At 39.8% G+C, this 15,125-nt stretch overlaps 1 protein-coding gene across 4 annotated transcripts; it reads left to right on the forward strand.

The window, feature by feature from the left end:
- Positions 1-100: 100 nt before the first annotated feature.
- Positions 101-14,900, forward strand: hfm1 (helicase for meiosis 1). Of its 4 annotated transcripts, none has more exons than XM_034613669.1 (40): positions 101-373; positions 1,488-1,643; positions 1,738-1,853; positions 2,210-2,534; positions 3,064-3,401; positions 3,817-3,858; positions 3,945-4,015; positions 4,156-4,288; positions 4,707-4,858; positions 4,967-5,044; positions 5,672-5,827; positions 5,923-6,123; positions 6,211-6,299; positions 6,415-6,458; positions 6,628-6,729; positions 7,255-7,400; positions 7,515-7,609; positions 7,747-7,880; positions 7,966-8,013; positions 8,186-8,266; positions 8,429-8,520; positions 8,648-8,754; positions 8,902-8,949; positions 9,071-9,168; positions 9,256-9,390; positions 9,803-9,888; positions 9,971-10,054; positions 10,180-10,337; positions 10,505-10,608; positions 11,069-11,254; positions 11,365-11,430; positions 11,629-11,681; positions 11,994-12,076; positions 12,218-12,333; positions 12,442-12,519; positions 13,458-13,757; positions 13,946-14,030; positions 14,164-14,263; positions 14,383-14,534; positions 14,668-14,900. In XM_034613669.1, the coding sequence occupies exons 2-40, from the start codon at positions 1,573-1,575 to the stop codon at positions 14,720-14,722; spliced, it is 4,608 nt and encodes a 1,535-aa protein (XP_034469560.1). In that variant the 5' UTR covers positions 101-373; positions 1,488-1,572; the 3' UTR covers positions 14,723-14,900. The 4 variants fall into 4 exon arrangements, with proteins under 4 accessions (XP_034469560.1, XP_034469557.1, XP_034469559.1 ...); XM_034613666.1 differs by having other exon boundaries at positions 102-373; positions 11,557-11,681; XM_034613668.1 differs by having other exon boundaries at positions 106-216; positions 11,557-11,681.
- Positions 14,901-15,125: the final 225 nt, after the last annotated feature.

Raw genomic sequence — 15,125 nt, forward strand, 5'->3', positions numbered from 1 at the left:
GGTTCCCAATGGTTCAGTCCAGATAGGAGGCATAAAAAAACCTGAGTGAATGACCATTTCTTTTGGGTAGTAGTTTTTTTTTAGATGGATGGCGGCTAATCACCGTTTTAATTGATCAAATGAATCTAAACTCTAGTTATCGTTTGGTTTGTGTTCTTTAAAAAAAAGAACTCGCTTGTCTCTGCTGCTCAAAGTTGTCCCTGCCGCACAGAGCAGGTTTGTGCGGCAGCAGAGGAGAGATGTGACCATCTATCCCCCCACGGTTGTCTCCTCTCAGCTCTTTGTTACTCCCCGAGCCGCTGATTAGCCGCTTCACTCATTCACAGCCTCCGTCCATGTTAAAGAGAAAACACACTGGGCCCGATCACCCAAAGTAAGGAAATGAATTAACACAGGGATCGTGTGTCCGAGCTGCCCTACTTTACATCTGAGGATATTTAGCCGTAGCTTTTTTTTTTTACTATGAATAATTAAGTCTCACTTACAGTCCTGGTAGTGTTGATGATGAACGTGCCATGTTATGGGACCTGACTAAACCTAGTCTTAATATGTGTAGGGTACGTGTATTCATTATTAGAAGTGGGTACACAATGATAAAATAGTGCATTTAACTTAGAAAACAACACATTTTCTTGCTAATTACACAGCTAATGCTAACTGATAGCTTGTTTTTGAATGTTGCTAGCTTGTTTTGTCCACTCTGCTAAAGCTAGCAAAGCCTAGTTAACTCTGAAAATGGCCTCCTAATTTAGTATTTTACAAGGAGACTCTTAACTGTATTCCACGTAATGTAGAAAAAAAAACATTTAACATCGTGCAGCAGGTGGATATTTAGAAAATATTCAGTTCTGTCATGTTTTGTGTATTAATAATGAAGCCAAATTGGCAGCCACATCGCTAAACACATAGCTATTGCAGTATTTTCATTATTTCTGTCCCAAATTGTCATGTACGTATGATTTTCACTTCATTTACTCCAATGGTTTGAATCCATACACTTGTTTATGAACTAAAAATGGCACCGAAGACAGCGTGTATGTCCGCCAAGGCCCAACATTCCCCTTAAATTCAATCAAGCTCCTCCATAGATATCAGTCCCTTAAATATGACTGATTGCTTTAATTAAGATCCACAAATTATTGCCAGGGGAAATTGGTAATAATATAAGAAAAAGATAAGGCCTTATTTCACAATGTCAAAGAAAGTGGTTTGTCCCCTTTGTCCAGATCAGTGCCAACGTTTAATGGGTTCTTTCTTGGCCCACGTCCCATCCTTCCACCAAGTTTCAATAAAATTGGTAGTAGTTGTTGTGTAATCATGCGTACAAACAAACCAACCAATGAACAAACAGACAGGGGTGAAAACAACCTCCTTGGCGGAGGTAATTATGATGTAACTAGCTGCATGATTAGGATGCTTGACTTTTGCATTCTAGGACATATGATTGAAAAATGAAAAGATGGTTAGCTAACCCCTTGTTGCCACAGGCCAAAGCTGATCTAGGATGAACCCCTCAAGTTGGATAAAGATGGATGTCCCCAATTAAAATCCATCCATCCATGATCCGATGAGATGTTGGACTCCAGTGACTGCCCCTTGTCCCTGGACAATCTGTTTTTTGAGAAACCCATTGTCCACAAAGTGTGAGTGCAAATAGATACCACACACACCCTCCCCCCCGCTTGTTTCTCTCTTAGCAGCTCATCAATGTTCTTCCCTCTGGTTTGTATTCAACAGAAAGCCTCTGCACCAGGAGACAAGTCCATGGCACCTGGATGTGCCTCCATCCCTTTCTCAGATTCCAGCTACGCATGATATGCAGGAGGAGGCAGAGTCACTCCCTACCCGATACAGTATGTTGTAAAGGGTGAATTCCTTTTCACTTGACTTGAGTAAACTGCTCAGTATCTAGCCTATTGAAGCCCTACTAAATTTAACTTTGTGACTCACAGACACGATAGCTCACAAGCTTTCCAAATTTCCCTTGACTTGTGCAAACAAACTGGGATCTGGGTCATATGATATATTCTCATAGTTATTTGTGTCAGTGGAATGGTAAATTTCCTGCTGTAAATTCTTTAATATTTTCTGCTTTTCTTCTCATCTTTCCAAATCCTTGTCAAATCATTGCAGAATCTACAAAATAATTTACAGCCACCAACAGCTTGATTTGAGGAAAAAATCTCTGTCTCTTCTTTATTTCTCACAGGTTTCTCAGTGAAACCTGTTCCGGCCTCAAGGTCCCTTCCTCCTTTTAAAGTAACAGCTGGCCTTAAAGTCTTATCACAAATCAACAGCTCTTATGGTTTCAACCATGACGAAAAAGAGTTTGAGGAGACTCAGTGTGGCAGCAACAGTAACAGCATCAGCAGATGTGATGGCCTTTGGGGAGGTGAAGGGTTCAGGGATTACTCTCAGGGTGCCTGTCAGAGTGGCAGAGGTGGAGATGAAACCCTGCAGGACTCTGGTCATGTGGCCGTCAGCAGGAGGTGTTTTTCTCTGGACTGCAGCAAAAGCCCACTTCTACGGAGAAGGCAAGTGTCAAGACAGCATTTACATGATTGGATTAAAGAGTCCCTGCACATTGTTTTCAAAGTCTACATGTTTTGAAAGATGTGAAAATCTACACTAGGGGACAGAAATGTTTTTTTAAATTTTACAGCATTTTACTGCTTAAGTTTGACATGTGGCCTGAAGTACAAAATGGTAAGAAGTTAAGGCAGTCAAAATCAGGTCAGCAAAGTCAGCAAGAGGTGGATGCAGAGCTTGATATGAAAAACCATTTAGATCAGGATTTATGTTATCCGCTGTCCAAATATGTAATGTCGCACTGATTCACTCTTTAATCCCCGAAAATGTTGGAACATGTGATTTGCTTAGTTAAAATTTGTATCATAGCGAATCACAAGGAGCCTTGATTTTTGAATCGATGGACAGTTCATAACAAGAACATGAAAAGATGCTTAACCATCCCCCATCTTCGCCTTGTTGCCACAGGCCAGAATGTCTAGCTTCCTCACACAAGCCTCCAACCTTCATATCCTTCCCTTCATTCCACAACAGCTTGTTCAAGGTTCAGGTGTCGAACAGTGGAGGTGACTCGTCACACACAGACGACCTCAGTATCCGCGGCAGCAGCAGCCAGACAGCTTCCAGACCTCAAACTTTTCTCAGTCAGGTTGCCATGGCGACAGTACCTCCTCCTCTTCAGCCGCCATGGGCGACAGTTTGCAAAGCAGCTCCTCCTTTCCCTCCAAAGCCCCTCTTTTCACCCCCTCTCCTGGGCTCATCTGCAGCAAGTGGCCGACCCCCACAGCAGGCAACACACTCAGAGATGCCGGACAGGGCCACAAAGAGAGCCTTCGTTCCGCCCATGACGCCTCAGCCGCTCTGCATACAAGGTGCTGCACTGCGCTGACACAGTCTCAGACAGGCGTGTACTCGTTGTCTATGACTGGTTTACCAAACACCACTCATATAGCTTATGTAAAATGTTGCAGCTAATGAGTATGCTTCCGCCTAGCAGTGGCAGCAGCTGCCACAGTGTGTTAGGGTGTGATGAGGTAAAATGAGGTGAGCTCTCCCCATTGACCGCTCCAGTGTAATGACACATGCTGGTCACTAGGTGGCTGATAGAGGCAGGAGGCAGTAAAAGTAGAAGCCATTTTTGAAGTTTTGTTTTAAGCAGAAAACACAATTCCTTACTGTTATACCTCAAATAAAGACTTAAATTGAATATCATAAAACGGGCAAGCGGTCAGAAAGAATGTGAGGGAAAATAAACATTTGATTGTGTTTGAACTCTGCACATTTTAGGTTCTTCTGGGTCTGAACTTTTGCGACCTGTCTCTGAAATCCGTATCCTTTTTTCTTATGCTTGTAATGTAGTTTGACGTCTGATGTTTTTCCTAAAATTCTTAAATTCCTTAACAATGCAAACACAGCATCAAAGTTCAGATCCGTCTTCAGCGAATTCCCATTTTTCAACTACGTTCAGTCCAAAGCGCTGGATGACGTAAGCTTTACTTGAAAGCCTTTATAAACAGTGTACTGAGGATTAAGAATAACGTGACACTCTTCATTATGTTGTCGCAGCCTGTGAACATGTGACTGGGTGGGTCTCCTGGAGTGTGATTATGTTTGCTTTGTTCGCAGGTTCTTTACACAGGTAAAAACTTTGTGGCATGTGCACCCACTGGATCTGGTAAGACAGTGCTGTTTGAGCTGGCAATCATCCGCATGCTAATGGGGACGTCAGAGCCCTGGAGAGATGTCAAAGCTGTCTATAGTGAGTGCAGCTAAGGCCACAACCCGAGGAGACACAACATAGTAGTTCTAGTTGAAAAGTTGTATTTTCTATTCACAGTTTTTTGGAAACTTTCTCCTCCTCGGGGAAGTTCGTTTGTTTTATGTCGTGTCACTTACAACTGATTTAAAACACAGATCTGATTTGATTTATTGTTTAAACCCCATGTCCACGTAAACAAAGCTTGTGATGATACATACTGACAGCTCTTTGTATCAACAGCTGGAAGTAAGTAAAAATGATATGCACAATAAATCCGAATTTATTAAGGGACATTGTTTTGACACAATACACCTGACTTCACACACTGGGGCTTTAAAACATTTTTTCCCGACTCACTGTGTGTACATATATCTCCAGTGTTTTGTTTTTTAATTCTGTCATTGATTGTTTTTGCCAGTTGCACCCATCAAAGCTCTGTGCAGTCAGTGCTTCGAGAGCTGGAGGAAGAAGTTTGGTCCTCTGGGTGTGATCTGTAAGGAGCTTACAGGCGACACAGAGATTGATGACTTCTTTGAGATTCAGGACTCACACATCATCCTGACCACGCCCGTGTGTGACACTACACTGCATTTCAACTGAACCATTGCAATATAAGTGGAACGGGTATACAGATCGGTGCTACCTGAATATATAATGTTGCATTTATCACTCTTTCAGGAAAAATGGGACAGCATGACAAGAAAATGGAAGGATAACTGTCTGCTGCAGCTCGTCAGGCTCCTCCTTATCGATGAGGTCAGTGTGTTTGTCAGATATTTCTTTCAACGGCCCATTAATCAGTTTTAATAGTATCTCAAAGTCAGCCTGGATTAATGTGGATGCTCACCGTGCACTGAGGTGACAGAAGATGTGCTGTTCACATAGTGTTTTATTTTGCCACTATGCATGATCAGTACCCTCAGCCCTCAGCGCTGTATCTCACTTGAGATTAATAATAATACTACATTTTATTTATAGGGGCCTTTCAGAGCACTCAAGGTCACCTTACACAGCAGAGATAAAAACACAACAAAAAACAATGTCATAATCAATTCAATAAATAAAATTAACAGAGAATGAAACATGTAGTTTTGAAAAAATGGAACACAATCAAACTGAATAATAATAGATATATATAAGTAATAATAGATTAGCCATTTAAAAGTTATAGCACATCATGTTCTGGGCCTGTGTGTGATGAAAGTGCTCACAACCTGTCTAATGCTTCTAGAAATCCCTTATCTTAATAATAGAAAACAACGATCAAGAATTTATTTTATCAATATAACATTTTATTTTATTTTTCCTTTATTCCAACACCCCCTTTGAACCTCTGAGATGTTTCTGAAATCGACTGTAAGATGAAACATTTCTATCCTTCAGGTGCATGTGGTGAAAGATAAGACCCGTGGTGCCACGTTGGAAGTGGTGGTGAGCAGGATGAAGGCAGTGAACACATACAGGACAGCTCAGAATCCAGAGTCGGGCCTCTCAATCAGGTTTATGGCTGTTTCAGCCACCATACCCAACATATCTGATGTAAGTGGCTGACACAAACATCCTGTATATGTTTGCTCTGTATCTGCTTTATAAATCAGTAGCCTGTGACTAATTCTTGAACTGCCTGTTGTTAGATAGCAGACTGGCTGTCGAATGAGAGCGGTCCAGCCACATATCTGGAAATGGATGAAAGCCATCGTCCAGTGAAGCTCAGGAGGGTGGTGCTGGGATTCCCCTGCAACCAAAACCAAACAGAGTTTAAGTTTGATCTGTCACTCAACTACAAGATGGCCAACATCATTCAGACTTACTCTGACCAGAAGCCTGCTTTAGTGGTGAGTAGGAAAATGGGGGAAACTGTCTTGCATGTATTTGGTGTGCCTTTTCATTTCTGATTTGTTTAATACAAAATGTCTCCGTAGTTTTGCTCTACCAGGAAAGGAGCCCAGCAGTCAGCTGCAGTTCTGGCCAAGGACGCTCGGTTCATCATGAGCATTGAGCACAAGCAGAGGTATGTTGCCGCCTTTTTTACATTAAAATGTTCATATGCAACTCTTCATCAATATATTTTCTCATTGTTCATTTTCGTTCATTTCACTGAAAGCTTGATCTTCTGCACTCTCTAGGTTGTTAAAATATGCAAACTCTATTCTGGATTCCAAACTGAGAGGTGAGTCTTTATAGCAGCCCATAAGCCCCATTTGAAATCGTAATATTTAGATCCCACCTGCTACAGACTCTGAAACCGTTTCAATCCAGACAAAGTAGGAAAGCATGTGTTCATTTAAGTGTGCATCTAACTATCAGCTGTTTAACACATAACCTTGTTTGTGGTCCAGAACTGGTGATGTTTGGAGTTGGTTTCCACCATGCAGGAGTTGAACTGTCTGACAGGAAGTTGATAGAAGAGGCCTTCACTCTGGGAGACCTGCCTGTCCTCTGTGAGTCTTTGTCCCCGTACACAGTTTTATCCTGTACTGTGAACTGATATGACACAATAGAAGTATGCCACATGATCCTGTGTTTTTTATCTGAAAAAAAAACAAAGTGTCACGTTGCAACACCTGAGTTCCTATCCACAGAGATGTCAAATTTAAATCTAAATGCCTTTTTAATGGTGAGGTAATATGTTATATTAAAATGACCTATACTTGTATGTTTTTAAATGAATAAGAATATCAATCAATCAATATCTAATATTTCTTAAGAAAACATAAGTAACAAATGAGTCTGTGAAACTTGAATTCAGTTTTTAATTTATGAGATACTTATGAGAGACAAACAATAAAACTGGCATTTCCACTTATCACGCACCATTAATTAAACATATACCAGGAACCACACACCAAATAATCAGAGTATTGGTGCAAAACAGTCAGGTTCTTTCGGGACTTGCTGGTGTGGTTTTATTGTATCTCCCTGGCACTGAATTTAAATCTGAGTTCCTAACTCTTATTATTTCCCAGTTACCACCAGGACTCTGGCCATGGGGGTGAACCTGCCAGCTCATCTGGTGGTGATCAAATCCACCATGCAGTACGTTGCAGGCTCCTGTGAAGAGTGCAGCGAGGCTGACCTGCTGCAGATGATAGGCCGAGCTGGAAGACCACAGGTAACCACAGAACGATACATTTCTTTTAACCACTATTTGGGCAAATGTTTCAACTTTTATACAATAACATTAGCTGCATTTTTAGATCCCTTTATTTTAATTTTTCCTTTCTAGTTTGACACATCAGCGACTGCAGTGATCATGACCAAAGTTCAGACCAGAGACAAGTATATGAAGCTTATGAATGGGATGGAAATCATTGAGAGCAGGTATTATGGATTGTAGCTGTGTCACTTACTCCTCTCAGTTCTTCAGTCTTTCTGTCATTCTCTCTCACATGAATACATAGAGGAGTTAGCTCATGCAGTAGAAGTTGTCGAAGTAACAGTGTCTCTTATTTCCCCAGCCTACACGGTCACCTGGTGGAGCACCTGAATGCTGAGATTGTTCTCCAAACCATCAGTGATGTCAACATGGCTCTCGACTGGATACGCTCCACCTTCCTCTACATCCGAGCCCTCAAGAACCCCGCGCACTACGGTGAGAGCTCAAAGCACAAATAAAAATAATGTGACAGGATCATTGTCCAACTTCTTTGTTCTTATTGTAAATTAAACCATTTCAGGGTTTTCTGCCGGCTTAGACAGACATGGAATTGAAGCAAAATTGCAAGGTGGGAGAAAACTATTACTACTCTAACTGATTATTTAGTTGATGAATTTAAACCACTATACTGAAGCCACCTTTAGTTCCAGCTGTCTTTAACTGGGTAAATTGCATTCACAAGTAAACCTACTCCACTATTGTAGTTTTAAGGGGACAACTGTTTCTCATCTCCTCTTTAGCTCTGTGCCTGAAGAACCTCACCTCTCTGTCCTCCATCGGTCTGATTGACATGGATGAAGATATCAATATCAAACCAACAGGTAGAGAGAACATTTGGCATCAAAATGTTTAATGTTTTCCTCTTTAATATCTTTTAGGTTATTATCAGTGGCATCCAGGTCATTTACATTTGACTACACTCTTCTTTTTCAATTATATTATATAAAATACCTTGTTAAGTAGTTTTTTTTTGTTCTTCACAGAGGCCGGCAGGTTGATGGCGAGGTACTGTGTTGCTTTTGACACTATGACACAGTTCTGCAAAGTGGCTGGCACCGAGAACCTGTCTGACCTGGTAGGTTTCCTGATAAGCAGGTGGTGTTAAGCAGGTGGTGTTAAACAGGTTTCCTGCAAAAGGAACCTGTGTATTGCATGGCATTGCAAAAGCATAGTATTTAGATCTAAAGTGCTTGTATGTACAGATCGAGCTGTTGTCAAAGAGCAGAGAGTTCAGTGACATTCAGTTGAGAGTGAATGAGAAGAGGCCCCTGAACACTTTGAACAGGGACAAGAACAGGATCACCATCAGGTTAGCAACAATTATGGAACAGTTGCATTTACAGTCTCATAATCTCTATTTTCTTTGTGCATCATATTTTAACTTTTGGTTGGGAAAGACATACGGATGGAGGTAGACACCAGCCATAATAAACGAGTTCTTTATGTATGTTGCTAGGTTTCCCATTGAGGGAAAGATCAAAACCAGTGAGATGAAAGTGAACTGGTACGTTTTCTCATTCCATTCTCTCCCTGTGGAAAAGCATTGTTGAATAAAAAATGAATAATGGTTCATGATTTATTTTTGTCTTAATCCATTTATCTTGCATTCGTCGGCTTGGTTTCAGCTTGATTCAGGCTCAGCTTGGTTCTATTTCAATTCAAGAGTTTGGACTCACACAGGACACAGCAAAGATCTTCAGGAATGGGATGCGTATCAGCAAATGTATGTTGCTTAAATCAGGGTAGACAAAAAAATCTAAATGTCTGCCAACATTTGATTTTTAAACATTTGTTTTTTGATCTTCATCAGGTCTGACAGAGTTTCTGAGTCAGCGATCTAAAGCAGGTTTCTCTGCTCTGCTCAACTCCCTGATTCTGGCCAAGTGCTTCAGATCAAAGCTTTGGGAGAACTCGCCCTATGTTTCCAGACAGATGGAGAAGATAGGTGGGTTCTTTGCTATGTCAATGTGCTATATATAGTGTATTAATGTTTATTTATTTGATCGGGACAGTACTCATTAATCAGACAAAACACTGTAAATGAGCCAGAGTTAGCTGTTCAATCTAATTAGTATGTTTTCCCTTTCCGGTTCTTTCAAGTCAACCTGAAATTAAATAAAACCTGTCTTATATAATTCATGGATAATTCATGTGTGTTATGCATACCATAGACTGATACAAACAAGCAATTAATAATAATTTATCTAAGCAATGTAAATATGGTAATGAAGAATAGCTATATACATGGTTCTTAAACATATACTGGTATATTTCAGACCAAACTTACTCTGCCACTGTTGCTTTCTATTAAATGTAAAGGTAATTTCCTAACATGTGATACTACCTGTGTGTTTCAGGTCAGACTCTGTCGACTGCCATGGTGAACGCTGGACTCACCACTTTGAGCAAAATCGAGCAAATCAACCCAAGAGAGCTTGAGCTGGTCTGTCTGTGAAATATTTAAAATTAAAAAACGCTTCCTGATAATTGCAAGCATTTGATGTAACTTAATTTCTCCCGTTCAGATTCTCAACAGACATCCACCATTTGGAAACCAGATCAGAGAATCTGTCATAAATCTTCCAAAGTATGAAGTTACTTTGGAGCAGGTAAACAACGCAGCAGAACGATATTATCACAGGGTCAAGTGCACTAGATTCAATAATTTTTTTTTTACTAGATAGTTCTGTTATTCTTCAATGTCTTTCTTTTAAGTTGTTGTTGTGTTTCATAGCTTCCCAGATACAGCTGTGCTACAGCAGAGATTGTGGTGAAGGTGAACCTAAAAAACCAGGCACAGCTGCTGTCCAGGAGAACAGCTCCAGACCACCACTACGTCTCAATGATCATCGGAGACTCTGACAACAATGTGGTCTCCATACAGAAACTCACGTAAGAAAAAAATATTTACATAACAAACTTCACTTTGTTTGACTTGTCCTCTTTTGTCTCCAAATCAAAAAACACAGACCTTTCACCATTATGTAAAAAAAAACTAAACTTGTTTTAAAACTTTGCAATTGATTTTCAGCAGGTAACCTCCATCTTTGTTTTTCCAGGGACTTGGTGCTGTTGCGGTGCGGTAGCTGGTCGAAGAAGATTGAGGTGGCAAAGGCCTCGAAAGGAGAGGAGATCAGTGTCAATCTCATCAGCTCAGAATATGGTAACTAAGACAGTGGAATTATTATATAGTGTGGGAATATAAATTTACAGTTTCATTTACCGTAATCATCAGTTTATTTTATTGTATAATATTTTTGAAATATGCAATTGAAATATTATAAAGGGGAGTAACAATATCTCCTGTTGTACAGTACAAGATTAATTTGTTATGCAGAGTATACGCTGTGATACCTCTCAGGTTGTTTTATATTTTACAGCACTAGTTTTTTTATATATCTTTTGAAAAACAAGTTTACATATTTCAAGCTAAATTATATAGTCATTCAATTGTTATGTTTTTGTAAAGGTGAAAATTGTAATAGATTTAAAATCTAGACATTTGTCATTTTTTGTCGAAACATTCAAATTCCTCAAATCAAACCATAGATTCTGCAGCGGTTGTACATCATGTCTAGTGTCTTGCACTGTCTAAGTACTTACTTCCTTTTCCTGTCTTGTAGTGGGCTTCGACATCCAGCAGAAGTTCAACGTGTACTTCTCTGGAGCCAGGAGCTTTGGTACTGATAATCCATGTCACATATCGTATGATCCTACGGGACACAGAGCGCAGCACTCTGCTCTGAAACCACAGTCAGCTGATCCGGCTACACATCAGAGGGAAAATACCACATCTGTGACAGACCGAGGCACGACACTGTAGCTTTCTTACTCATGATTTTGATGATGCTGAAATATGAAATGGTTTATTTATTTGTAGTTTTGTTTCTCTGTTAAAATGTGACAACTTTGTAATCAGACTCAGGCAACAAAAGACAGTGCAACCACTTCTGCAAGAATAAGGATCTCTGTGGCCACGACTGCTGTGAGTACAATCACAGAAGGGATTTAGGGTCTTTTTGTTTATTTATGTATTGACCTGTGCATAACTTTGTTTGCCTGTCAAGATCCTTCAGTCTGTCATATGTGCACATGTGTCCCTCCCCCTAAGGTAAAGTAGGAGTAAATGTGGCAAAGAAGAGGTCAACAAATCAAGAATATGGTTTCTCTTCCCATTTGAAAGACCTCAGGAGCAGATGTGACACACTGCCACAGACTCCTGTCAAACGACTCAAGGTGAGGAAGACAACAGATATGATTTATAACAATAGAACAGAAGGGCACATATTCAAAATCATGAAGATCTTGTGTGAAAGAAAGTGAAAGAAATATGTCCCTTTGTCTGGATCTGCGCCAAAATGTAATAGTTTCTTTCCTTGCCCATGTCCCATCCTCCCATCAAGTTTTGTGGAAATCCATTTAGTAGTTTTTGCGTAATACTGCCGATCAAACAAACAGACAGGGTCCAGGACATAACCTATTAAGCAGATCTTTCAGTATGAATAAGCTGAATAAGTTTGTGTTTGCTGTTCTGTTGTATTTCCTCAGATGAAAATGAGTGAGGAGTCTGTGTCTGTCAACATGCAGAGCTTTGCTTACAAACCCAAAGAGAGCCTTCCAACCGTTTCCTGGTATTCACAGTTACACAGTTTAGAGTTTGAATGGGTCCCAACACAATTGCTGCAATTTAGATTGTTGAAAAGTGTGACAGTAAAATGTGTGAGACCAATTGGGACTGATTATTCATTATTTAAATCTTTTGTGATCTGAAGGTATGGAGTAAATGACTATGGAGCCTCAGAGAGACCTCACACTGAGACCGTGGATCTGACAGGAGAAGACCGCACTGAACTCACAGACACGATTCATCTGGACGATTTTGACAGTGGTACATGACATAAAGACGATGACTCTGAACTCTACACCTTTCCATTGATTCCATCATTGAATCATCACATGATCTGTGACAGTGTGTTTCTCTGCCTCTCCTACTTAGATTATAACGACTACGTTGGGGACATGTACATGGAAGAGACAGTCCGAACCCCTGCTGCATCTCATACCCACAATCAAAGTATCGTAACAAAAACAATTCACTCAAACCCTTTAGTAGACTAGTGTAGCTCATTAACTACAAATCTCATTTACTTTACATACTGCCAGTCACTTATCAGTGCATACTACATAGGTTTAGGTTTTCCAGCTTCATTTCAGTTTATAAGCAGTAAATCATGGAATTAACATTCACAGCGCAGTACAGTTCAGTGTTCTCAGATGAACAGATACAGACATTGATTAAAGGATATGTGGTTAATGGAAAAGGCTCTTTGGCTGCAGACTTTTATCTTTGGGGGCCAGAGCCTCCATGGATGCAATAACAAAGAGAGTGCATTTGAATAAGATGAAAATAGTCTTAGGGTGTTAATATTATACTGACAAGAGGTGAAATCAGAAGCTGTCTAGAAGACCAGATAGTCAGTTAGAACATCACAGTACAAAGTGTTAATGGTTATGTGGAACTTTTGGGCAAATTGATAAATGTATTTATGTATTTATTTCTTCTATACAGATATTTGTCCGTATGAAAATAACAACTTTGCACAATCATGGGTTTTCTTCATTTCAGTATTTCAGTACTCACAAACAATCCTGCTTCTCCACACATTATGGACTGAACACTGAAGGATGCAAGCCTAAACAAAAAATAAGCAGAGAGAAAAATGCAAATTGTGTTTTCCATTAACATTTATTTAAAATTAAAAATGTGTGTCAACACAGTTTTTTCATTTTTCAGTATTTAAGTATTTAGAATTTATCATTTGCCCAGGATAATCGTTTACCACTGACAACTTTGAAGAACTTGGTTATTAAAAAAATGAATGTTGGAGAACATGCAAAGCGCCAATGTGGTCTTTACGAAAACAAAACAAATCTGACACAGCCACTTTTTTCAGACTGAATAAAAATCTCTATAGCACAGAAACAATTAATGGTGTTGTCCGCTGTGTGCAGGTTCCTCAGTGTGGATGAACCCAGGAACAAGTGTTTGGAGTCAGAACTCTAAACTGCATCTAAACCGGACCAATACAACCACCTCAGCTCATTCTGAGAGGCCCACTGCGGTAACAAGCCAAGGCTCATACTGTGAAACTGCTTTATCCGCACAAATACCAACTGTCACCTTTGACCTCGGAAATGAATGGGACGACTTTGATGATGAGCACTTGGTGCATGCCAGCGAGACGTCATTTGCTTCGTGCACAACTAATGCTAAACCTCAAACCCAGCAGCCTGTTGAGTGCAACACGCCAGGTAAAGTCCAAGTTTCATTAGCTCAGGAGATGTGATAATAATGACACTTGTTTTGTGTATTTTTCAGCTGTATATACATCTCATTTATATGTCATCATAACATGTTTTAATCATCTTAGAATAAACTACAACATCATTGCACCACCATTGTTATGTCTTTGATATCAGTACATATATTTCATGTTTAGGCTTTGGGGCTACATCAGCACCTCCACTCTTCTTCAGTCCCTCACAAGTCAAACCCTGTACAACCCCTGCCAAGACACCACTGAGGTAAAGCCAGCCCCTAATTAAGTCTTATTTTCTGTTTCATACACGACTAATCAAATAATATCCAATTATGTAAAATATCTCAGGAGATACAGAGGTTTTATGTGATATTTAAGACAGTATTTTTGTGTTTCAGATTGATTTCACCCAATCTAAGTTCTGAAATCAGAAAACCAGGACCCTCACTAGTCACAGTCAGGCCACAGAATCGAGTCACACTTGACTTTAATAAAAAGGTGAATGTGTGTGTATACAAAGATCTGTGAATGTGATGCTTTTGCCTTTAGATGGCCACATTTACAAAACACAGGTAGTTGGCACTTATGACATTTGCCTCTTACTCCTATTTGCGCAGAGACCAGGCATCTTCAGTGAAGAGATCCGAGTAAAAACACCGGAAAATCTCCCAAAACAGAAGCAGTCGGCCCCGGAGACCAGAAGGTTTGATTTCTTCTCAACAGTGAGAGTCCAAACCAACACCAGCACCAGCTCATCTATCAACAGAAGGTACCGGCTTTTATTTTGACTAATGTTATCCTTCAATAAATAATGAAACTAATCTAAATGGAATTCACTTTTATTGAAGTAAACCTAATTAATAAATACTCTTTCCCTCTTTTACTACATACTGCATCTTCAGCATCAACAGCCAAGAGGAGGAAGCTTACATTGGGATATTTGATGGCATATTTTAGAAGTCGTTGATGTGTTTGTGTTCATCTTTATTTAACATGTGAGTTACCGACTGTTTCAAAGTCGTGTTATTATACATTCACGTTGTAACTGAAACAAGTTCTTCCTGTGAGTTCCGACTGTTACAGATGTAATTTATTTATTGATGTGTTTATTTAATAAAGTCTGTTCATTGGTTGATACAGTGCAGTGTCTGTCAATTCTCAACGTGTAAATCAGCTTATTTTTTTGTGTTATAAATATGTTTGTGACAGTTGATAGATGTTGGTAAGTTATTAAAACTACCCATCTCTTACAGTTATGGGTCTATTACCATTAATATTACCAAAGATATTCATTTCAGCTGCACTCATGTGGCGATCAGCTTCAGTAAAGCACAGACTAAGAGCATCATCAGACAGAGGT

Source organism: Hippoglossus hippoglossus, chromosome 17 (genome assembly GCF_009819705.1).
Source record: "Hippoglossus hippoglossus isolate fHipHip1 chromosome 17, fHipHip1.pri, whole genome shotgun sequence".
NCBI lineage: Eukaryota > Metazoa > Chordata > Actinopteri > Pleuronectiformes > Pleuronectidae > Hippoglossus > Hippoglossus hippoglossus.